This window comes from Sebastes umbrosus, chromosome 17 (genome assembly GCF_015220745.1).
Source record: "Sebastes umbrosus isolate fSebUmb1 chromosome 17, fSebUmb1.pri, whole genome shotgun sequence".
In the NCBI taxonomy this organism is placed as follows: domain Eukaryota; kingdom Metazoa; phylum Chordata; class Actinopteri; order Perciformes; family Sebastidae; genus Sebastes; species Sebastes umbrosus.
The window spans coordinates 15,601,799-15,627,612 of NC_051285.1; the positions used below are offsets into that span (position 1 = coordinate 15,601,799).

A 25,814-nucleotide genomic window follows, 5' to 3' on the forward strand; every position below is an offset into this window, starting at 1 on the left:
AAATAGTCTTCCACTTCTTCACTCTAACTATCTTGCACCTTGGCAATCTGTGAAATAGTACCAACAAAATATCATCATCTCCATCAGCCGCTGTAAATTGGCTATCAGGAGTTGATGGCTCTCAAATATAAACAAAACGATATGTTTGTGAGAGTCAAAAAAGATTGTCTAGCAGTGTCCCTAGGCGTACTTTCAGGATTAATATTTGCTCCCTCTCTGAAAATGAATTTCAACCTATTTACTGCATGTTTATCAGCCAAAATGGAAAATTCTATACATGTTGTGTACAGGGAGAGTGACTTATTAATCTGTAATCGAAAAGAAAGAACAATATTTTTTTATAACCGGCAGACTCTGCACCTGCGGTTATATTCTCTTTGTTCTTCCTCTCTCATCCTTTTTCAGGCGCCGTCTCTTCGAGCTGTACAGGTTTTCAGGCTCACTGGAGGCATTCCAATAGATCCATCAATTTGGCAAAGCAGTGTGTGTGAAGCATAAGAGTTATTCCCTCGGGATACGCACGCAAATACACAGTCACACGCGCTAATAAACAATCCATGTTGTTTATTTGGCTCTCTTCTGTGTTTTTACCGACAGGAAGTCTCGGAGGTGACGCTCCTGTTGCTGGTTAGGTCGCCTGTGTTGGGGTTCCCTTTGTTGTTGTACACAGCTATATATCGGCCTATATGGTTTCCACCAGGCTGCTCATTGAACCCTCCCATATCATGGCATGTTCTCTGCTAGATGACAGTCCTGTCTGTGCTTCTCATCTGTGATTACAGTGCTGTCAATCGCAGCCTAATATGATGGTGCACCAGGGTGTGCATGCATGACTGTAGTCCTGAGCACACAAATCATTACTCTCTGTATCTGAAGCCATACAGGCATCAGCTGAACACAAGATAATCAAGTGTAAAATGTTCATAAAGTCTGTAATCTCAACTAGAAATCAAACGAAGCACATCATTCGCTAATCAACAACATGATATCTACAGTATACCCATATCCTTATGGACCTCGCGAGCTCATTAGAAAGCAACAAGCTTCCTCGCATGATCCAGATGATGCGACGCGACTAATTAAAAGGTGCCACACTATAAGGTCTCAATTTGCTGATGAGCTAAATCAGGACATTCTCTTTCAGGGTTGAACGATCGGAGGGTTGCAGGCAGGCAGCACTCTTGATTGACATTCAAGATAGAGACAATGCTGTTTCTGCATATACGCGACAGATACAGGCACTGTTCTTCCTACAGTTATCTAATCAGTTGCTCTGTCTTCTGTCTTTTGTTCTTTTTCCTCCTCTGTTTTCTGGCGTCTGCCTCTCTCGCTGTCCATCCCACCCCTCATGTCTTCTTGGGGACTCCAGTGATGGCGTCAAAAGGCAAAGCCCGAGGTGAGTTGTGGCTGCACTTCCATACTGTGCCTCTACACTCAGCCTTAAAAAACTCAGTAAAGTGAAACAGAATTTACTTTTTTTTAATTATTTTGAAAAGATAATTGGAATTTTTTAGTTTTTTTGCTTTGAGTCCCTTGCTTTTGTGTTGTTTGCTTATTCCACAACAGTCATATCTTTTGATATAAGGCAGTTTTTAAGGTTTTTGTCTGAGTCATTTCAGCTTTCAAATATGCTGTTTGCTTTCAATGCCTTTTTTTAGTGTGTTTCAGTAAACACACTAAACTAAACTGGGCATTGTTTGCTCGACACAAACAGTGGAAATCGTGACAAAATTGTTTTGCTTTGTGTTTTGAAATGGTAGCACAACATAAAGCTCATCTTATATTCATAGACTTTTTTTGTTCATATTTGCTTGTAAATTATTTAAGCCCATAAACTCTGAAGAGCATGGTCCGAGGTCATAAGATTAATCATCAGGTATTTAATTGTGTGATATTGCCCTTTACCATTGCCAGGCGCTGGAGAGGTGGCAGTAAATTACACTTGATCCAAATCTTCCCCATCATTCCCCGTGTCTGCAAGATCGCAGTGAGAACGGATTATAGATCGGAGAGAGTCAGAGAGGAGAGGCAGAGTGTTTGTTTGAGAGGAGATAACCTGATTTCATTCAGCTGTGTGCTTCAGTAAACAAAAATGCCTCTCAAAACTATGAGTTTAGTCAACCGTGACTATAATCTCATTCTTACCAGTTACCATCTTTGGCTAATGATTATAGAAGCACAGGTATTGAATACAGTCACATTCCTGAGCAGATATGTGATGATGAATCAAATGAAAGGATAGACACCAGCTCAGAGAAGGCATACCTCAGAAACGTGGCTATATGTACACATCAAATTGTATCATCAATGGTGGAACTAGTGCAGTGCCCATGAGCGGGCTAATTGCTTGGCCCTCAGATGTGCTGCTTGCAGCGTTGTCAGGAACCACGGTATGGCTGCTTGTACCCGTTAAGTGTGAAGCTGATTGGATGTACAATTCTCGAGATATGCGAAGGACACACATACATACATACACAAACAGACAGACAGAGAATACTTCCTTTATAGTTACATGATGCTGCTACAGTGCCACCTGTTGGCCAAATGGCACCAAATTGGCCATTGTCACTTAGACATTATATCTACACATGTCCACCAAATGTGGTTGCAATAGCACAAAGCGTTCAGGAGACATGACATTTTTTGTAATATAGGCCCTGCCCACAGCATTTGAGCTAATTTTGAGGGACAGCTATAGCAAAAGAGTATGGAACATCAACAATCTGAAAAAGTAACTATTTCAGGCTTGGGCCAGAGATGTTCTGTACCAAATTTTGTGACGATTGCTCAAAATTTGTAGGAAGAGTAGCAGAACACAATTCAAAATGACGGAAAATCCATCTAGACACAAGTGGACGTAGGTTATATGGATAAATTCGTCTGGACCCACACAATCTAGGAAAACTTTTGTTTCTTCGACTTATGGTGAAAAAGTTACAGCTCAAAACTTAAAGTTCATTGTTATAGCGCTATCATCTGGCCAAATTGCACCATATTTGACACTGCACTCCCTTGGGTCCTGAGCAATACACTCACCAAGTGTGAAATCGAGCAAATGAGCGGTTCTCGAGATATGCAAACGACAAACAGACAGACAGATTCCTTGCTTTACAGTTGGTTGGATGCAGCGTTTTTAATTTAAGTCTTACAAAGTATTTCCTTAAACAGTCAGAATCTGGGACAAACACGAAAATAAAGGTAGACAATATGGAAATACATGTGCCCAGAATAAATGTGTTTGCATGCAAATAATTCAAATAATAGCCAATTGGGGTAAAAACACCCCATGATCTGAATCAAGTGACCCATCTATAAAAACAAAAAAAAAACGAATCCAGTAAACAGATAACAAATTGTTGTGTAAATGCTCTTTCCTTTTCACTTTCTGCTTTTAGAATATCTATACTCTTTCTGCTCATCCAACGGAGTCAAAAGTGTCCCCCTGGGAAGACGTATCACGCTCTCTTCCATTGTTTTGTCGTTCATGAGCACTCTCTTTAAAATAAGAGGCGTTTACTAGGGAGATTCTGAGTCATAGTGGGTAGCTGGCCCTCTGTTGAATAACTGCAGTGGTCTGCAATGATAAAACCGGCGCTTTTGCACAAAACAAACCATCCATCATACTGCATTTCAAGCGCTTGAAGCAAGGTTTTCAAAAGATTACCTATTGTGGAGTGATAGAATTGGTATATTGCTAAACCCTTCCTCTCCTTACAATGCTGCCTCCCTTTTTTTTCCTCCTCTTCTTTCTCATCATCATCAATAGCAGTGATGGTAGTAACAGCATCACTATGCAGGATTTCCTTGTTTTCCTGCTGCGTGTGAATGTGTAGTTGATGTAAACCATCTCTCCAGGCCAACACCCAGCTGCGTGTGTTTGACTGAAAGATCTGCGTCTCATTCACTGCTGACCCTCCTCTCTTTAAAGGCCACCCCTACCTGGCTATCATTCTTCTCTATCTCACTGTGACAGTATAGGAAATCCATTGCTCTCTTAATAGGGGAACAGAGGATGTGTAGATCAGAGTCAAGCACATGTCTCCCTCCTGCCTCTCTTGGCGTTATAATGAGGCTATTGGTAGGAAAACATAACAAGCCAGATAAGATTCATGCTGATCAGTGGGCAGATAAAGGCTCGGTTCACCTCAAAGCACCAGTTCATCAGCAGTGTGTGTGTGTGTTAGCTTGAGAGAGAGAGAGAGAGAGAGAGAGAGAGAGAGAGAGAGAGATCTGTATGTGACTGAAGGATTGAGTGACTTGTTAAGGTTTGCCTTTTGCATTCATTAATTTGAAATGTATATATAGTACAGCCAATTACTGTATACTGCACCAACGATTAATTTAACCTGTCCCTACACTGTTTTTTAATTTTTCCTGGTTGAAGATCAAATCAGAGTTATTTTAAGAAAATGTGACAACATAATTGCATCACTGTCAGGGATGCAAATGAGCATGAAAAGGGACCTCATTAAACACAACACACGGATACTGTATATGGTGCACAGAAGACACAGTTTCTAGGCATCTGTGTCTTGAACCTGAATCTATGCATGTTATTTATAGTCAATGTAACTTAGAGTGAGTGTTGTGTTACACAATGTGTGTGTCACAGGTAAAGTTTCTGATACCAGCTGAAGGTTGTATAGTAGAAATAATACTTCAAAGTCTGACACTGTGCCCCCCCACCCCACTCCCTATCAGTGATATAACTAGAAGTGTCAAGGTTAACGTGATAGCGTGTTAACGCTAATTCGTTTTACCAACACTAATTTCTATAACACATTCACGCAATTGATCTTTCGGCGGTTGTGGGCTCAGTTTTAAAGGTAGAGTGAAGATACTGGCATCATATGAAACTAAAAAACCTAACAAATCCATTAGTACCATGTCATACTAGCTTGTCGTAAAGGAGGCTAAATAACGCTCCAAACTTGCGCTACATTTTGGTGAAGAAAAACTGGTATGGCCATTTTCAAAGGGGTTCCTTGACCTTTGACTTCAAGATATGTGAATGAAAATGGGTTCTATGGATACCCACGAGTCTCTTCTTTACAGACATGCCCACATAATGATTTGACACGTTGACAACTGTTGTTGCCACTTGGGCTTGAGTTTGTCATATTATGATTTGAGCATATTTTTTATGCTAAAGGCAGTACCTGTGAACAATATTTGTCATTGTTTTGTGTTGTTAAGTGATTTCCAATTTTAAATATATACATACATTTTTGTAAAGCAAGCATATTTGCCCACTTCCATATTGAGTGAGAGTATTAAATACTTGCAAATCTCCCTTTTTTTACATTTTGAACAGAGGAAAAATGTGCGATATTTGTGATAAATCGTGATTAATCATGGACAGTCATGCGATTAATCAAGATTAAATATTTGAATCGACTGACAACCCAATTAAGTGCTACAGAAGTGCAACACGAAAAACGTTCATATTGATGGATTTTGTTACTCTTATTGTTTGTCATACTTCTCTTTGGAGGATACTCATGCACTCATTGCTTTGGGGGATGTAAACAGGAAGTACAATGTTCTTGAGCCCCATCTGTTTAGCTTATATTTAGCTATATTTATATTTTAGCCCACATTTTGGCAGATTGGTACTATTACAATTGTGCCAAATTAGCTATTAGCAATGTGATGATTCTCAGGTAAGTTCTTCTTTTTTCGTTGATTTTTTTCAGAGGATTTATGGACGTTCATTCATAGACATCTAAGATGTTTAGATAGTTGTAAGAGTTTCCTCAAATGATGTACTGAGAATTGCTCATGCTGGGCTTCGCTTTGCTTTGAGACGAGATCTTCAGTGTCAACTCTGCCCTGACTGGAAGTTGTGGTAAAAGAGCATTGCCGCTTGACACACAAGCCAAATGATGAGAGCTGTTTTTTAAAACTAGCACTTTCTATTCACTGAATCTTGCAGATCTCCCCTGGGGCGAGAAACGTTTCCCCAGATCACTCTTAAATGAACAGTATCTGTCAACACATCACCAGACATTAGAAAATCACACTGCGGCATGTTGATTTGGGGAATTGGGGAATTTGGGAGTTTTTTGGTGGCAGCAATGATTAGTCTGATTTCCCTCATGAATGCCACTAGTCTGCATTCATTCTGCCCTCACCCCGTATGAAAGCATAAAAACTGAATTGCTTCTTGTGATAAAAAGAAGTCAAGCGCAGTTTTCCTCTATATCAGTTTGAGAAAATTTGAGAATGTCCTTAGCCACAATAAATCTGATTTCCCTGACCCAGCATGGTATCACCAAATGGCGTATGAATAACACGCCAACACTCTTAATTTGTTTTGCGTGTTATCAATACACATTTGTATGCCTCTGTGCCGGAAAAAGTCGTGGCTGGAGGCATTATGTTTTTGGGTTGTCTGTCCGTCCATATGGACCATTCTCGTGAACGCGATATTTCAAGAACGTCTTGGGGGATTTTTTTTCAAATTTGGCACAAACATCCACTTGGACTCAAGAATGAACTGATTTTGGTGTTCAAAGGTCATTGTGACCTCACGTCCGTCCCATTCTTGTGATATCTCGGGAACGCATTGAGCGAATTTCTTCAAATCTGGCAAAATCGGCCACTTGGACTCGAGGATGAACTGATTCGAATTTGGTGGTTAAAGGTCACTGTGACATCACAAAACACGTTTTGGCCATAACTCAAGAATTCATATACTAATTATGAGAATTTCACAGAAATGTCTAATAAGATGAAGTGATGACTGCAACTTGACTGGTTGGCGGAGGCATACAACAGATGGCAGATGGCAATTCTAGTATGCTTTTTGCAAAGTCAGGTGACGTAGTATAAAGAGCAAGAAAGTCTGCGCAGGGACGGATGGATCGTTCAAACAAACACATGAAATTCACCCAGGAGGCCGCTGTTCGTGTCCCATGTGAAACCAAAAGTCAACCGAGGGGTGGCTGAGGCTCAGAGGTAGAGCAGGTCATCCAACAATCGGAAGGTCGTCTGTTCGATCCTCGGCTCCTCCGGTCACATGTCAAAGTGTCCTTGAGCAAGACACTTAACCCAAATTGCTCCCAAAGGCTCTGCCATTGGTGTGATGAATATTTAGATTAGATCCTGATGGGCAGGTTGGCATCTTGTATGGCAGCCTCTGCCATCAGTGTATGAATGTGTGTGTGAATGCTGACATGTAGCGTAAAGCGCATTGAGTGGTCGGAAGACTAGAAAGGCGCTTTATAAATGCAAATCCATTTACCATCAACCTACTTATTTACTACGTTGACTACTTAACTTATGTGTGTAACATAATATGTAACGAAAATAGTTATTTTAACCCAAACCATGATCTTCTTAAACCTAACCAAGTAGTTTTGTTGCTTAAACCTAACCAAGTAGTTTTGTTGCTTAAACATAACCATGTGGTTTTGTTGCTTAAACGTAACCGTGTAGTTTTGTTGCCTAAACATAACCAAGTAGTTTTGTATGAATTCACAACGTTAACTATGTGTTTAAAACTGCAAACGTGTGTCTGCATGTGACGAGTTGGGAATGAGAACGGGGCATTAAATGACACGCAAAAAGCTTGAAATGCGGAGACTAAACATGCAAAACGTCCTTAAAAGTTTGGTGCTTTTTATCCGCCATCCAATGAGATCACGTTGCCTGACCTTATGCTTTTATGACATGTAATTTACAAAAACTGCTCAGATAGCAAGCGTTTGTATGACTGCTAATATTGCTTTGCCTTATATTTAAAGAGCGAATAGAGTGGAATGTCTGAGTCACCAACGTAGCCAAAGCTTTCCCTTCTGTGTCCTTGTAGTGCTAAAAATAGACCAGAGGAGACTGGGATTTAGCTTTTTCTGAAAAGGAAGAACTGAAAATAACATTTAATGTATATTGCACAGCTCACTTCAGCCAGCACTTTTCATTGGTAACACACAACCCCCACACACTATCCACGCTTACATGCAGCATACACACAACTTATGTACAAATAGGCAAACACAAGCACACAAAGAAATGTACTTACACCTGCTTATGTTGTATATATAAATCAGGGCAGAATCATTTAAATGCCTGTTTCCCACATGTCTGCTTAACATCTTAGAGAGTGTGAGAAACAGGTCCTCTTTGGCTTGAAGGAAGCATTTAAGGTAATTCATTTTTGCACTTACCTCAGTTGTTTACTCTGGTCCCTCCTTCCCTGCTTTCACTGATCTGTCAAAATATGTACTTTTGTCCTTACCCTAACTAGGCTTCGCTCTCAGCTTCTTCTGCTCGCTTTTGCCAGCTGGAAGAAAGCAGCGTATGAAGTATTTATGAAGGCCAGGTTTACCTCTGTCATAAAACCATGAGATGTCTGCCCTTGGCTCAGAAAGGATAGTGAGATCCCTGGCCATCCCGGCCTGAGCGAAGCTTGAACTCAGGCAGCTTACACACAGAGAATGGGCAGAGGTTTATATCTCTGCCCTTTAAATTGATGTGGCTGAATCAAGGGCAAGAATACTGGGCAAATGATGTTGGTGTCTGGGAGCGTGTCTGGTCACCAATTTGAAATTGGAGTGTGGGCTTTTGTAAATGGATGAGATTTCACAAGCGCGATTTCCGCCAGGAAACTTTTAACTGTACATTGTGAACCGCCTGAGGTTCACTCTTGTTTTATCTCAATTTTTATCACCCTCACTCTTCGCCTTTTTTGCCTTCTCCGTCAACAGAGATCTTTGTGCAATACGTTATAATGATAAGTTAAAGCAAAAAACTTGTTGATCGCCACTTTAAATACAGCCAAGGTGAAACTAATTGAGACACTCATCCTAATGCACGTTTTATTTTGTATTATTCTATATATTTTGCTATTTTCAATTACATAGCATAAGAGATGCTTTTAGGGAAGTTTTATAGCCTATTGTGACTTGTTGCCTGCTGGGAAAGTGTCTGTTCAGTGTTTGTACAGTGTAATACAGAAGTGTGTTCCTTATTTTTATTATGAAAATAGTTCACCCAAGCAAGATGACTTTGTCTGTCTTTGACACTTGCAATGTTGTCTGTTGAAACTGAATGAAAAGAAACATATCCTTACGCATTTGGTTTGTCCCACTGTATCAAACTCGCACCAAACTGCGGTATGAACCAAACCTTAATTGGCTGTTTTGGTCAACTAAGATTTCTGTAGTTGATTAGTCGTTTTGTTTATGCTTTTTTCATGCTGAATGACTTATTCCCAAGAGACTGAGCACAAGATTCAAAGTGGTGCTTTTGTGTGATTCTTTGTGGAGAAACTCAGTTTCACAGATGTCGATTAAATCAACTAATTGACAAAATTGCTGTGTTAGTCGACTAAGAATTTCTTTGGTCAAGGACAGCCCTACTTTCCTGTAGTGCTTTGTACATACAAGAAGGTGTTATCAAAGGAGAAATTCTTCCTGGATGTTTTCGCGTTATCATGTTATCCCCGTCTGTTAACACCTTTCACACCCCAGATGCGACTGGAAACATCCTCCCCCAATCTCAAAAACCAGCCAAAAAGATGTCACTCTCCTCTCTGACAGCTTGTGATTCCCTCTTCTCCCGGTCACTCCATGCCACGCTTAAACAACACCTAATCCCTCCGTGGAGAAGTAGGTGATATTTTGTTGATCTGACTTCAGTCGTTGAGCCGGACGTCAACTTTGTGATGGCAGCACCAACAGCTGCCCAGTCTAATTACTGTATGTAAATAGCAACGGCGCTGCCATAGCCAGCCTCTCTGGTGCCGGATAATTAATTTCATATCTGCAGATCAGAAATGGCTGTCCTGAGGTGGTTGTACACCAGCGCTGAATACAAAGGTAGCTCCACCCTCTGCAGGGGTTGCATTCAATTTGCTCACAGCAGGAGTCTTATCACTGTCAAAAGAGCAAGTTTAGATTGGAAATGTGAACACACACACACATACGCATATACACAGAAATTAGCATACAGTTCAGTCAGAAACACAAACAGAGAAAAAAGAAGGTTTTCATCACCTCAGTAATAAGAACCAGAAAGGAGAGAACCTACATAACCCAATTTATGGCTATTTGCATAATAATAATGTGATTTATATGAATATTTCTAACTCATAGAGTTGAGTTTATTAAAGGACGCTGAACTTGATTACACATTATTACCAATTCTTCCAGCATGGTGTCTATGAAGGGAATATATTACACATACATTTAGGGCTGTCGCAATAACCGCAATACCGCTATATTGCAATACCGCAATATTGACAAGCCAACCGCATGGGATGGCAAGCAACCGCCACGACCGAAATGTTCAAGTTTTTTCTTTTTTTAATTTCTTGCAATGGGATTGCCGCATTTTTACACTTTGCTACAAACAGCAGCAGCATGACGAGGCAATGAGCGTCTATTCTGCGCTGAGCGCTGCACGTATGGTGATTTTTTTCTGTTAGTCGAGAGTTGAAAATTGTTCAGCTTTGGGTAAAACTCCACAAAGACCAACCGTCACATCCTACATGTAGGCTACATATGCTGAACAACAACAACAATAGAGGAGAAATTAATACACATATATATATATTTTTTTTTCAAGTATAACACACAAGTATTTAATTTGGTTTAAAACTGTCATCTTTGTCATTTAATAAGCAATAATATACAGTACCTAATAATAGCCTAACAATAACGCTTATTTACTGTATACAGCACTAAAATCAGGATGAATAAAGTAATTTGCAATAAAGATAAAAGCAATAATATTGCTGTTGAGCCAATCATTATCACCGCAGGGGAAATTCCTTCACCGCGACAGCCCTACATACATTTATACATCATCTTTCCATGTGTTGATTGTTAGTTATCAGTTAGTTGCAGAATGTGCTTTACATGAACTGATATTTAAATAGTATCTCCATAAAACGTATTTGAGTTTGTCCTATGCAAATGCATTTATCCTTTGATATATGGAGAATAAATTGTATTTTCACTTAGCAATCAAGGCAATGTAAATGCAACCGTGTCCCCATTCCAAACAAAACTGCTCTAAATGCTTTTAATTGAGTTTTTAGTCCTTCAGCTTTGTGCTGAATGATATTCTGACTTGCAGATCATTAACATGTACGTGAAATGGCTGGCTGTCTTCACCTTTTCCTCTGCTTTCAAGAGATTTTACAAGATAAATGATTTACAGTGCTGTAACCTTCCAACTGTGATGTGTAAAATAACACATATATAGTTTTGTCACACTGGTGTTTTGTTTTTTTTCACAGGGATTTTTTCACAGTGCAATTTAATTTCAATGTGAATACTGGAGGCTCATTTTTCAGGTGTAATAGTGTTATGAAATATTGATAATTCACATTTGAGATGCAACGTGGATTCGGGATGAATGTTGATAGAGAGGCGTGAAAGAGGTCGTAATGAAAGAAACAAGACTGTGTGTGTGTATTACATGTTCCTGAGAAAAGGGAAGGAGTTTGTGTGAAAATTGTCCCGGTGGGAGGGAGAGTCCCAGAGCGAGAATGGGGAGTGATGATGCACTTGTCTGACATGTTAGCTTCTGTTCCAGGAAGTTACTAACAGCATTTTGTGTTCCATATTATCTGCTAAAATTGGTTCTCGCCCAGAAAAAAAAAAAAAAACCTGCCTGGAAGTTACAGTACATTTGCGTTTTCCACATTTTTCTGATGCTCTAAACCAGTAAAGGATTTGAAGTTTTCCTGCTCAAGGACGCTGTGACAGGATACATGTCTGATTGATGAATTCACACCAGCTCTTTAGCTGATCAAACTCTCGACCTTGTACGCTCTCTCCAATCACTGGGCCACCCTGCTGCCTGACACTCTGAGAATCACTCAGTCTGAGAAGCTTGTGCATCCAGCTGTGTAGCCACCTGTGTAACCTTATAGACACTATCTGCTCACGGCAAAGCTGTCATGTCCTATGTGATCTTCTGCATCTCATTCATGATCTTCTGAGTGGGATGCATTTTGAAGAGTGAGGTCGTCTTCAACACTTGGTTATTATGATCAAAACAACAGCATGTGTTCATGACACCTTTTTTATTTTTACCTTGAAACATCAATAATGAAATATGACTCTATAAAGCAATGCAGTTTTAGTTCAAATATGATTTTCACCAAGCTTGAGCATTTAAAGGATAATTCTGGTGTATTACAAGTAGGGATGTCACAAGAACCGGTACTTAAGCATCAAGTGGATCCCAAAATTCTGAAAAGACGATGGTACTCTTTTTTTTCTACAGTACCGCAGGTACCGTTGGTACCGTCAGGGCCTAATGGCATCATATCATCAGAATCAGAATCGCTTTATTCAACAAATGTACAATGTACACAGGAATTTGACTCAGTGATACAGCACCATAAAATAACAATAAAGTTAAAAGGTTAATTAAAAAAGTTAAAGACAGATAAATACAATAATACACTTAATAATGATAAAAAAGCTACATTGCGCTACATTATGCTGCAGTCCCAGGACGACAGAAAATGTGTTTGGGATGCAGTAAACTCACTATCGACACATCCAGGGGATGCATCCTGTTTTTTCCCTGATAATGCTACATTGTGAACAACTAATCTGTGTTAAAAGCTGCCGATTTCAACACGGGAGTTGCCATTGATTACATTATGTGTTCAGTCTCTATTCAGTAAAATGTGGGCAAAGGTAAATTATAATGGTATCATGATGTCAAATGTAATCTTGACATTTTTGGCGAGACACTTGACTAAATACAGCTGTTTGAAGGAGATGTTTTCACAGCATTATAAAATAGATAGAGGGAATTATGAGCTGTTTAACCCCATAACAATTTATTGTTTTACTTTTGTTTTTTACAGTGGTATCCAATTGGCATCGAGAATCGTGGAATTTCATTGGTGTTGGTGTTGATTACTACATTTTTTTGTATCGTGATATCCTTAATTACAAGTTGGTTCTTAAACAAACCTCAAGGTTAGCCAAACTTACTCGGATAAAAAAAACAAAGTCTATCATTAGGAATGTGACTCAAACTGTCCTTTGTAAACATCTGTCACAGTTTGCATACTGTACCACCTTTTTGGTTCATCATTGGCCTTTTCTGCTTACCATAGTGCATGCATACAGTTCTTATGTTGCAATTACAGTTTATTAGCAACATTATGAGTACGTTAATTTGATTGTTTACAACCTGTCTGATTGTTTTCTTGCTTCATTGTAGCGACGTCACCGTGTTCCCAGATCTCAGAGCTTACTTTTTACTGTTTTCATATCTGAAAGAAATAGAAACGATGGCACTGTGAAAACAAGACTAATCCTTTGAATTCAAACTTGCTGTTATGAAATCCCGAGCCTGCATTTATAAGGTATTTACGTTCGACTGGCTCAAAAGGTGAATCGGCTAATCAAAAGTGTGGACTGCCTCTATCCATTTAGTAATCCTGTATTCCCAGCCCATACATCATAGCTCTGCAGCTCAGTTGAGCTCCAGTCCTGGTATAAAGGTCAGTAGCTCCAGGCTGTCCGTCTGTCTCGCTGCATCTCTCTCTTTTCCACTGCTTCTTGAATGCCTAAATAAGAAAGGTTAGTAGACTCAGCTGCTCTTGCTTGAAAGGTCATGTCGGAGAGCAGACAGGAAGCATCCGGGATACTCTTATCAGTATTATTTGTCCGGTAGTTTGCTTTGGCAACAGGTTGCTTTCCGTCTGAATGTGCCTTTGCGTCCTGTGAATATCTCTACTGGCTGCACAGGCATCTAATTTTGGCATAGTAGTTTGGTCTTTTGAGCAATATTGGATGCGGTACTTTGTGTGGTGGAAGGCACAAGTCCAAATGATTGTAGGGAAGTGTGTGCCACCAGCCTTGATTATTAGCCAGTGCATACACTGGGTACTGGAGGGTACTGAGTGGTCCCATTAAATCTTACGGCTCATCTAGTGAGACAGCTGTGTAAAGGGTGAAGTGTGAGAATCTAGAGGAAAATAATGATTTTGTATTTGTTTAGAGGCAGCTGTAACCCGCATTGCAATAGTTGCCAATCAAGTCTTGCATTGCTCTATATTATATGCCATTTATGGTGACATATATTAACAATTCAAGCTAAATAAAGCAAAGCTAATTTCATTATGTCATTACTTCATAATGTCATGCACGTGAGGATGTTGTTGACCTGGCTTAGCCTCGGCATGTCAGTCAAAGTGGAGGGCAATTAAACTGACCCCGCTCTCCACGAGAGATAGAGCCCAATTGAGCACAAGAAAGGAGGTAGGATCAAGATAAATTTGAAAGACTGGGGAGCACCAGGAGAGACAGAGAGAATATGAAAATGAGAGACAAAGAAAGTGGAAATGCCACCCTTCGGGGATCAACTAGAGGAGGAAACGTGACACAGAGAGAGAGAGAGAGAGAGGGGAATAGAGAGAAGGAAGTTGAGTGGAATGGATGTGAACTGGAAAAGAGAGAGCAGGGAAGTGAAAGTAGGAGAAAGCGTGGAGGTGAAGTGAGGGAAGGACCTAAATTTAGACATGGAAATCAGGAGAGAACAGCTGCCTCTTTCCCTCAGGAGATACATTTAAATCAGGTCTGGGTGGCCAGAGGGGAGGATGGAAGAACCTACTCCACTGGCCAATTAGGCACACAGAGCACTGCACTGTTCTAATATAACCATCATTGTGGCCCCGTTGGCCCTTTCAGTCCCGCTGGATGTGTTTCACCAGACACCAACGCAGGGCTCATGCAGAGGGATCCCCGGACTGTTGTAACTCTGTATAGGCACTAGTGCCGGCGGAGAGGAGAGGAGAAAGGGGAGTGAAAGGCAAAAAGACACTTTAATATATACTATAATATGTAGCTTCTGTCCTGATGAGTAAAATACAAATAGATCCAGGGTCTCACGTGTTACTTTCTAGGGCATCTCAAACTTGTCTCTTTTACGACACATCTATGCAGAAATGTAAGAAATATTGGTTCAAACTAGGGCTGTCATCGATAACGCAAATTCGTTTTAACGCCACTAATTGTTTTAGTGGCTGTTTTTTTTTTAGAGTTTTTTAATTAACCTCTTAAAAATCTGATGGGCCGCCTTCGGGCCCGGCCGCTTTTCGATCTTTCAGAGGTTGTAGCAGGCTCAGTTTTAAAGAGTGAAGATTCCTCATATGTAACTAGAAAAACCTAAGGAATTCATTGGTACCACCCATGTCATATTAGCTTGTCACGAAGGAGGCTAAAAAACACTCCAGACTTAAGCTAAATTTTGCCGAGGAAAAAGTGTCATGGCTATTTTCAAAGTGGTCCCTTGACCTCTGACCTCAAAATGTGTGAATGAAAATGGGTTCTATGGGTACCCACGAGTCTCCCCTTAACAGACATGCCCACTTTATGATAATCACTTGCAGTTTGGGGCAAGTTATAGTCAAGTCAGCACACTGACACACTGACAGATGTTGTTGCCTGTTGGGCTTGAGTATGCCATGTTATGATTTAAGCATTTTTTTATGCTAAATGCAGTACCTGTGAGGGTTTCTGGACAATATTTGTCATTGTTTCATGTTGTTAATTGATTTCCAATAATAAATATATACATACGTTTGCATTAGCAAGCATATTTACCCACTCCCATGTTGATAAGAGTATTAAATACTTGTCAAATCCCCCTTTGAGGTACATTTTTAACAGATAAAAAATGTGTAATAATTTGCGATTAATCCCGATTAACTATGGACACTCATGCGATTAATCGCAATTAAATATTTTAATCGATTGACAGCCCCAGTTCAAACATATCTACAGTATAATATGTACTTTATATCTTTCCACATATTTATTTTTTTATGCAGTAACATTTGAATGCTATTGTGATCTCCAGTGTCTCCATCTTCAATTACATTTTGCAGAACCTCACACAAAAAATCATCATTGCCACCATTGGATATGGCAGTTAACAATTAACTTCCCTTTGTGGCCGGCACAAAAGGAATAAGATGTATCACACTGGGCGTATGTCGCCCCGACTGTGTGACTGAGAAAAATGAGGAAAAAAAAGTAAGTGATTTAAAGAGAGGAAGTAATAAAGAGAGCGAGGGCAGGCGCGGGAGAACGGTAAATCGTTGGCAGATCATGCCTCATGCAAAACTTCCATGAATAAAACATATTCCTAGCCTCCCATAGCTCCGATCCATTTTCCCCCCGTTTCCCTGCTCTTCCCTCTATCTTTCACACGCATGATTAACCTCGGGAGGCCTTAATCAACACTGGAAATGACCCGTGCTCCTTGACTTACCTCCCTCTGCCTCTCCTCCCCTCCTTCACCTCACCCTCTCTCCTCTCAACACGTCCTTCACCACGGGGCCGTCAGTGATGCGGTTTGCCTCACCTGCTGACCCTCCAGACGAGTGCTGTTTGAGGGTTTGTTTATCTTACCTGCGCAGTCATTAACTGAAGTAAAGGGAAACACAAAATGCCTGCTGAATGAGATCTAATGCATTAGCGGCGTTTGAGTGGAATCAAACAGAAACACACAGGAACGGAATTTAAAAACTCCTCAAATATTTCTTTATTTCCTTATATATGTTTTTTATTCAGCTTTATGATCCTTTCCTGGGGGGGGGGGATGGTGGTTTAAGATGGGAGAGTTAGCTGGGAATGAATAATCTTTCTTACCTAAGCCTTTAGTCACACAGTCTTTAAAACCTGTCCTCTGGGGATAGGGACAGGGATAGATTTATGGTTATTATTATTTACTTGCTCACAGCCTCCCTCACACACACAAACACACACACACACTAAAGCATACACACATACACACACACATACAGCAGTGAGCTGTCCAGAGTTCTGCAAACTAGCAGGCAGCTATTGACAAACCAATTGCACAAGCGACCTGTCCATGGTGCTGAAATCTAGCTCCACTCCGACTCAGAGGTCACACACAATTATATAACTCTGTTTATCTTTCTGTTTCTCTCATTGGATGTGGGCGTCACACACACCAACATCCATGCATGCACACACAAGTCCACTGGGAGCGTTTTTTAATTGGTGTTCCCTGTGTGGCTGAGGTTTCAGGGTCGCTACCGCGAGCTAAATGCCCCCTTTTGTGTTCTATGTTAGGGTCCAATTTAGCACACAGTAGTGACTGGCCGTCCTGGCTGTACATTTGCTATTTAATTAGGGTGTTAAGTGTTTTTTTTTCAGAGAGTATAGCAGATTTCCTCCCTTTGTCTGGTAGTCTGAGGAGCTGATTTGCTCCTTCCAGTGACAGAAACGTTTATTTTATGTGCATCTTTATGAACCAACTGGATTAAAATCGCATTACTTTCAAGTCTACCTTCATAGTTTTATATGATCATCTGAAATTTATTAAGCAGATTTAATTAACAAAGCAACCTTACAAATCAAGCAATCAAAAATGCACCATCTGTTTCACTCCCTGTATCTTTCTCCTCCTCCTGATGCATCTCCTCTTACTCATCTCTCTTATGTGTCATGTTACAGGCATCAGCGGTCAGTACCCTCTGGTTCAGAATGTGACGGTGACGGAGGGCGGGACGGCGAACATGACCTGCCGTGTGGAGTATAATGACAACACCTCCCTCCAGTGGTCAAACCCAGCACAGCAGACCCTCTTTTTCGGTGACAAGAAAGGTGAGTTTTTGGATGTTGACAGACAGCAGCTGCCGCACGACAGATGCAGTCTTACGGAGTATTCCCTGTGTTGGGTTTGTGGCGGTTGAGAAATGCACAGAACACACAAACATTCTTTTTTTTAGGCTGCAGAGCAACCTGAAAAAAAAACCTCCATGTCCCTGTGTGTTTGTCTCTTGAATAAGCTGCTGTTTTTGTTGTGTCATAGAGTCTGTCCCACATTTCATGTGTCTGTGTTTTCCTGCTCTATTTTCACAGCGAGTGCATTCACAGTACATAAAAAAAGAAACACACCTTTTCCTCTTGGGATGGATTGTATGTTGCTATTGTTATTTTTTCACTTAATCCGTCAACCTAACACACACCCCTCAGCTCTCTTTCTGACTTGTTTTGCCAAGAACAGGATGGTGAGCATCACCTGCCATGAACAATTTTTGGGGCTTGAACGTTTCTGTTTGTTTGTGTGCAGCCCATTTTACTTCAGTGTCAGACATGTTTATTGGGTATTTTTGATCGTTGGAAAGTAGAAACAGATAAAACACGGTGTTATTTGGTTTGATTTCATGATCGGAAGGCGTACAAGGAGCAGCTACTGTAGATAGCTGCAATAGCTGTGGTGAAGGCTGCGGTTGATTTACATCCATCTCATGATCAAGGCAAACCTTGGAGCATGTTGACTACATCCCATGGAAAAGGAGTGGCGCATCAAATTAGTTTTTTTTCTATACTTTTTCTATCTGAATCAAAAGATGCATGCTCAAAAAAGTTTCATGTTGTTGTTCAAATCAAGTTAGAACATCAGAAACAGCCCACACACTCTCAAAGTCAACCGTTCACCCCGCTGTGCGAGTGCCCTTCACTGCAACCCTGTAGTACTTAGCTCGTACCGCCTCTAGCACACACAGTGCAGTATGAATTAAATTCCAGTTAAAAGAACAAACCCAATCACCCGAGCCTCGGATGGTACAGCATTATGGCCTTGTGTCTAATTGATGATGTGAGAGCATTAAATTGGTTACATATAATTTGATATTTTGTAGTACAGCATGGACTCTACCTTTGCTTTGCACCCAATTTGCCTAAAACCCAGAAATGAGTTAGCACTTTCGGTTCCCTTGTCTCAAAGTCAATGGGTTTTTTGAATGGGTTTTTAGTTAGAGGCCTGAAATAAGGTCTGTGGTTAACACAAGCTGAAGAGATTTTAACGTTTTGTTCTGAGATATAAAATACATCAATAAATATCCCACTTGTGAATTTTGAATCCTTTATGTGTCTTAAAAAAAGGCGCTTGCTAAATGAGACTACTAAACGTCATCGCGCCGCTCATGCGACCACGTTGTAGTTCGTTTATAGCCTAACGTTAGCTTTTTACTTCTGTGGATTGCATTCATTCTTCAAAAATCATAAAAGTGGTGTTCATTTGTGAAGATTATCTTACGGAACAAAACATGTAAGCATCATAAACGTTTGTTTGATACAGAGCTTATTTTCTGCAATAATCCAAAACTCAATGGAAAAATCCCATCGGCTTTTTGTCGAGGGAACCTGCGCCGTGCTAACTTCTGGGGTGGCCTCCAAAAATATGTCATCCCTCCACCACTCTATAGTTAATCCTGGCTGGCCAACAATACTGACTCCACTTGAAATGATGTAAAATTAATGAGACTGACTTATTTAGATACATTTTGCCATATTTAACAATGCAACATAAATTAAAGTTTATGTTATATAAACTGAAGAAAGTTTTGTAATATAGCACTTTAACAGCCTCATCAACAGCCTCAGAGAAAATGGCCCAAGAATAATGTGAGCTGCAGAAAATACTCCAAGCTCTGTGTATAATCAACACTTTATATACTGGAGACCTGCACGGTGCTGCAGAGAAATTCCTTCCATTAAATGGATGCAAACCCCTGTTATCTTTACACCCATTCACAGGCACAGTAATGCACTCACACACACACGTACACGTTGTGGGTGTGGCACGAAGCCACCACTGTTTTAATGGCTAATAAGTACAAAGGCTTTACTCCTGACCTTTCACACCCTCTTCAGTGAAGTCCCCATAAAGAGGATTCATGGGTGTTATTTTGTTGGTTCATGCCGGCTGAAATGATTGTGCCCTGTGCGTCTCTCAGCTGTATTAGTCGAGTGTAATAGAGTATGAATCACACTCTCTTGTAAGTGTCTGGATTAAGCACATATGGGATTTACACAGTCTTCTTCCATTATCCGGCTGCCCACTGGGCCGCCACACGCATTGTACGTGTGTGTGTGTGTCTGTGTTTGTATGTATTTTTGCATACAATGAGTGAGTGAATGCATGCATTTCAATTTTCAGCCATTCACATTTTCACTTACCGGAAAGAGCAGCGGTAAAAAGCTGCATAGAACATGAAATTCAACAGTTGATGTTCTCTGCAGGTTATTCCATATCACACCAGGGGTCGGTCTTGGGGGTCTATTTCATGGCATTTCCAGTGCAAGGCTCTGAGATTGGAAATGAAAAAGCAGCCAAGGACTCTCTTATTATCAGAAAAGCAAAGGGATACTACTGAGGCCCCGGAATTGCGTTGCTGTTTTGGATTGGCGTGTGTGCGTGCCTGTGTTTGTGCTTTGGGAGTTGTCTTGCTGAACGTGGCAAATTCAGATGCACATGCTGATGGGAGCGCCGAGATGGTGAGCGTTTCCAAAAGTGCCACTGGCAGTGTAAGAAAGGAAAGATGTCTCAGCTGCAAACGCCTTTGAGCGCAGTAGGTTTCAGATTAATTGTCCTTGCTGCCTGTTGGGAAGAAGAAGAAGAACAAGATGGGGATTATGGAAAGCACACAGTTGCTTGAAAATACAACCTCGACTCGCCAACTTTTTGCATACTTAGCTCTGTTACTATTCACTGAAAAATATCTGTTTTTGCTCTTTATGGCAACATACAAGAAATTATGTTTATGCAGTTCAACATCTACCTTCTTTAAGGCTGTTGGTTGACTCCACATATGTAAACACAATAAAAGTTCTAACGATTTAAATGTCACCCTTTTTATTATTAATAAGTTTTATTTGGAAGTCAGAGCTGTAATTTTCTCTTTTAGTAGAAATTAATATGTCTATGTGACTTATTCATTGCAGTCTAATGAAGAAATTATGCATGGAAAACATACATTTTCCATTTATAATACAGAATAGATTCATATTATAGACTTCTGTATAGACGGGCAGCTCAACAAATCAGCTGAATCTATTATGTTTGTTGTCTAATTCAACAGATTGTTGTCCGTGAACATGTGCCTGCTGCATGTGTTGCATCTCAAAGAGTGTCACTTACATCCTCTATTAAAGTCAGCCACAGAGCATTAGCATAAACATATTGTTTTTTCAAAGACAAACGCAGCGACTGACTCCATTACAGTCCTTTGAGTGGCGCCGGTTTCGCTGCCGTTGTTGTTTAATGTCAGGGCCGAGGCTCACCTCCAAGACGTTTAGTCGGATGAAAGAGACTTCTCTTGTCTCCCGTCCTCTCAAAGGCGCTCCGATGGCTGCGAGGAGTTGTTTGAATTTCAAATAAGTCATTGTCCCGAAAGTAGCCAATTTTGTCCTTTCCATCACTTACCACTGAGGGACTTAAGCTTCGACAGCGAGAGAGAGATGAGCACTGGGCAAGAGGGATTCTCTCTTTTATAAGATTCAAAAGAGGCTAATATCTCTTTACAAATTGCTCTTTTGGTTTCATTGTAATTCAAGACCTGATAATAGCTTTATTTCCTGAATGGAGAAATTTTGCAATGAGGCATAATTATAAAGTATTCGTTATTCCCGTACGAGAAAGAACCAATGTGTAATTACTTTCCAGGCTACATTTGCAGGCCTATTTAGTAGATTCATCATGTGTGAGCACTGGCTAAGGTATGACATTGAAATCATTTATTCAACACGGTTACTGTAATTTGCTAACCTTTTTTCATCCCATTTCTTTTCCGACACCCACATCTGTATTTTCATTCTCAACCTACTCTCTTGATCCATCTCCCCTCTCTTTAATTATCTCACCACCCTGTGGTTCATGGTTTACCTGTCCTTTTAAAGCATTGTAAAGTATTTGCCCACAGCACATATTCGGTAGACCTGAATGCATTATAGCTTGGTCCAAAATGTGGCTAACGCATCAGGCCTATATATTGGCAGATGTATGGAAACAGAAGATGGCTGTATGTATGTCTCAGGCAAGTTGTCGGTGGTTACTACATTAGTGTGCAGGTCATTTTATCAAAGCAGAGAGAATCTGGGTGCTCTGCAGGTTAAAACAAGAACTCACAAGATAGTGAGTCTTGGGTTCATTTGGGGTTTGATTGCATTTTTATTCAATCTTGACTAGGGCTTTGTGATAATTCCATATGATAATTTATTGTATCATGATTAAATCATATATCAAGATATCGTGATACACAATTACATTATCTAAATCGATAATAAGCACATACTAACTCAAATTTCTTAGAAAATCTGATCATTTTGCACTGAAGTTCTTAAATAAATGAGAAAATACTCAGTACCTTTTCATTTGTCAAGTATTTAATTCACACAGGAAATAGGCTTTATTTATTTATTTATTGAATTACCAGAAAACATACTGTATCATGATAAATATTGTTATTGATATATGAAATTATCTATATTGGGATAGAAGATTTTGGCCATATCACCCAGCCCTAATCTTGACTTTGTTTCTGACATCAGGAAATGATTTCAAGATTCACATATACTGGTAACTCTTCCCCTTGTTTACATTATCTAATAACAATTTCTGTTTTTATTTGTTTTACTGTCACTGGATCTAAATGTCTCCTTTCCAAAGGAATCAAAAGGTTAATCTAATGATTTGGAATGGTAAAAAAAAACATGATTTTTATTATATAATATTTGTAAGTATGGACCAACTGCTTTTACATGAACACATTTTATTATTAAGGCTGTCAAAATTAATGCAATAATAACGCGTTAACGCACATTTGTTTTAATGCCAATAATTTCTTCAACGCATTAACATAACTTGCGATTTTTAGGTTGTAGCGGGTTCAGTTCTATAGCCAGAAGATACTGGCATCATATGAAACTATAAAACCTAAGGAATCCATTGGTACAATGTCATACTGGCTTGTCAAGAAGGAGGTTAACTAACGCTCCAAACTTACACTGCATTTTGGCGAGGAAGCACTGTCATGGCCATTTTCAAAGGGGTCCCTTGACCTCTGACCTCAAGATATGTGAATGAAAATGGGTTATATGGGTACCCACGAGTCTCCCCCTTACAGACATGCCCACTTTATGATAATCACATGCAGTTTGGGGCAAGTCATAGTCAAGTCAGCACACTGACATACTCACAGCTGTTGTTGCCTGTTGGGCTTGAGTTTGCCATGTTATAATATGAGCATATATTTTGTTATGTTAAATGCAGTACCTGTGAGGGTTTCTGGAAAATATTTGTCATTGTTTTGTGTTGTTAATTGATTTCCAATAATAAATATATACATATATTTGCATAAAGCAAGCATATTTGCCCACTCCCATGTTGATAAGAGTATTAAATACTTGACAAATCTCCCTTTAAGGTACATTTTGAACAGATAAAAAATATGCGATAAATTTGCAATAAATCGCGATTAACTATGGACAATCATGCGATTAATCACATGATTGTCCATAGTTAATTGCAGGAGCCCTAGTAATTAGCAATCTAGAAATGAGATCACACCAGCCAAAAGTAAAGTGAGAGGGACCATTTTGATCTCAACTACACATCTGTAAAGTTTCGTGACTATATCTTGCACGGTTTCGGCGCTATCGCAGTGACCAAATCTGACCATGAAAAGGTCCCATTTCCCTTCAGTCTGAACACTCACCACACACATGTATTGGTTCATTAGTACAATACAGTGTCTGCAGCCTTTGGATGTAAGAGCGGTAATATGTTGATATTTCCAGAGTGCCTAGTGTACCTGTGGTGGACATCTCTGCCCACGCTGTGCCATCTGCAGATTTATTGAACCTGTTTAAACATTAAGATTAGTGTTCTGGGTGAACAGTTAAGGGCCAACTGCTCTTTTTAGGCCCCCAAGCTGCTAAATATGAAGCTGTTCGCGTCCTCAGATGTCAAATATTCAGCTGTCTGATTCAATTTGCTGGCTGTTTGTGGTTGTGTGAGCGCGTGGTCGTGTGTGTACGTAAGCGCACATATAGGTGTGTGCATGTGAAATGTCAAGTATTCCACCTCCCCAGTATGCACCCATGAAAGCTTTGATGCATTCAGAGTATCTGTGCCTGAGCAATTTAGGGGATAGGCTTTTAAAAGTTCTCCAAAGTAAATAACAAAATAAGAAATGCCTGACAGACTTTTTATTAAACAGATAGCAGAACTTTTCTCTCCAAACTTAATCTTAGCAGGAAAGTTAAACTTTTGAGACAGCTGTCTTTTCTTTTTTTCTCCTGGAAGAGTGCCTCTATGAAACATCCTTTCATATCGGCCTGAAGATTGATACGGTGTTCTCTCTGATAGAAAAAAACTTGACTGTAAATCTCCAAAGATCCCTAACAAGTCCCCTCTCCCCAAGACAAGCGCCATAAAACATGAGAGGAAGAAAAAGAGGAAAAAGGAGACGGAATATAGGCCTTGGTGGGATAAAGGGGAGGAATTAAGGAGGCATTTTACGAGCTTTCAGATGCAGTTATCACCTCTGAAAGACACAGGCAAACTTTTCTTTGACCTTGAGCAATCTGCGGCTTCTTTCTTCGTCGCCTCTCGTTGTGTATGTCTTTGTTTGAGCATCAGCTTTTGATAAATAAAAGCTTTTTCTACTTGTGTTTAGAGGTTGCAGGCAGGTATAATGATTAAAAGCAGAGATCTGTACTGTTGTGTGTGTCGCCTGTGGATCAGAGAAACTGGTGTCAGATAAAAGTCAGCTTTGTTTCCTCTGCTGTACGGCTGTGAAGCAGGTTGGGGCGCGAAAGAGACTATATTGTCAAATGAAGCAATAGATCCAGTTATTACTGCCTTTATTAGTAGAGCCACTTATCATCTGCGAGGTGTCGAGAAAAATACCCGAGGCAAATGGGAATAATTAGCTCACACTTAGTGACAGGCTTATTCTTTCTCTCTTCCGGGAGAAAGTTCTGGAGCACAGAGTTGGGGAAAAGAAACCATATTTTATAATAGAACTTTTTTTTTAGCATTATCACAATGAAAACGTGGCTCTACAAACACTGTCCACTTTCTTTCAAATGCTTTTCAAAGTCATTTTTGAAGGATAGCTGTAGTGGGTACCCTAGAAAAATATGAAACTCCTTATAGACCGAGGTACTTGTTCTTCTACTCTGGTGCCAGAGGTGGAAAATGTATGCCTCTGCAAAATACAATAGTGTTTTAGGCAAGAGCTGTCTCCTCACTGACCCGCTTCTCACAAGGACTTAATGAAGTGGGGCTGGCGGAGGTGTCCCACTGAACTCAGCGTGGCAGGTAGAAACTGATGAAAGGAAATCATTCCTGTCACAGGAGAAAATCTCCACAAGCCAATTACTGTATGGAGTATGGCACATTTTACATTTTAAAAAGCCGCGGTGCCTTTCGGAAAGGTAGAACAGGTAATGGAGGTTGAGGGACGGCTGAGATACGGAATATATACATTAAGCTATTCAATAAACATTGCATTCTGTCTCTCTATCGCTTCCTCACACTCACACGGACGAGCTCAAGTCTCCAGATGGGTTGTTGACAAGGAAAAGAGAGAACAGTCACATCCAGACACAGGCAGCTGAATGTATATTCGGAAATTTGCACTTTTCTCGTTATAAGAGTGTGTCACTTGAATGAGCAAACACCTGCCAGGGTTCTATACTAATACATACCGTCCCTGGATAGACGAAGGGACGGGGTGAAGGAGGGGAGGCCGGTGGAGAGGAAAGGGCAGGAGGGAGAAGAGGGAAATGAAATAAAGGGGCCGAGTGAAATGGGCAAACATGATAGGCTTAAAGTGAGTGAGTTTAGAGTCATGACTATTTGCTTATGCTGTATGCCCATACAATAAATGCATCCTTAATGTACAAATGTAAATCCTTATACACATGCACACACTGTGTTTACTCACCTGCTGCTTTTAATGATGGAGAGCAGCCGTGGAAAACTGCTAGATATGCAGCCGATTTAGA

At 40.2% G+C, this 25,814-nt stretch overlaps 1 protein-coding gene across 2 annotated transcripts in view; it reads left to right on the forward strand.

The window, feature by feature from the left end:
• The window catches only part of LOC119475267 (cell adhesion molecule 2-like), a 252,243-nt gene that overhangs the window by 172,322 nt on the left and 54,107 nt on the right, over positions 1-25,814 (forward strand). For both annotated transcript variants that reach the window (XM_037747783.1, XM_037747784.1), the window contains exons 2-3: positions 1,370-1,396; positions 17,469-17,618. In XM_037747783.1, coding sequence (XP_037603711.1) covers positions 1,370-1,396; positions 17,469-17,618 — 177 coding nt within the window. The remainder of the gene's footprint in view (positions 1-1,369; positions 1,397-17,468; positions 17,619-25,814) is intronic.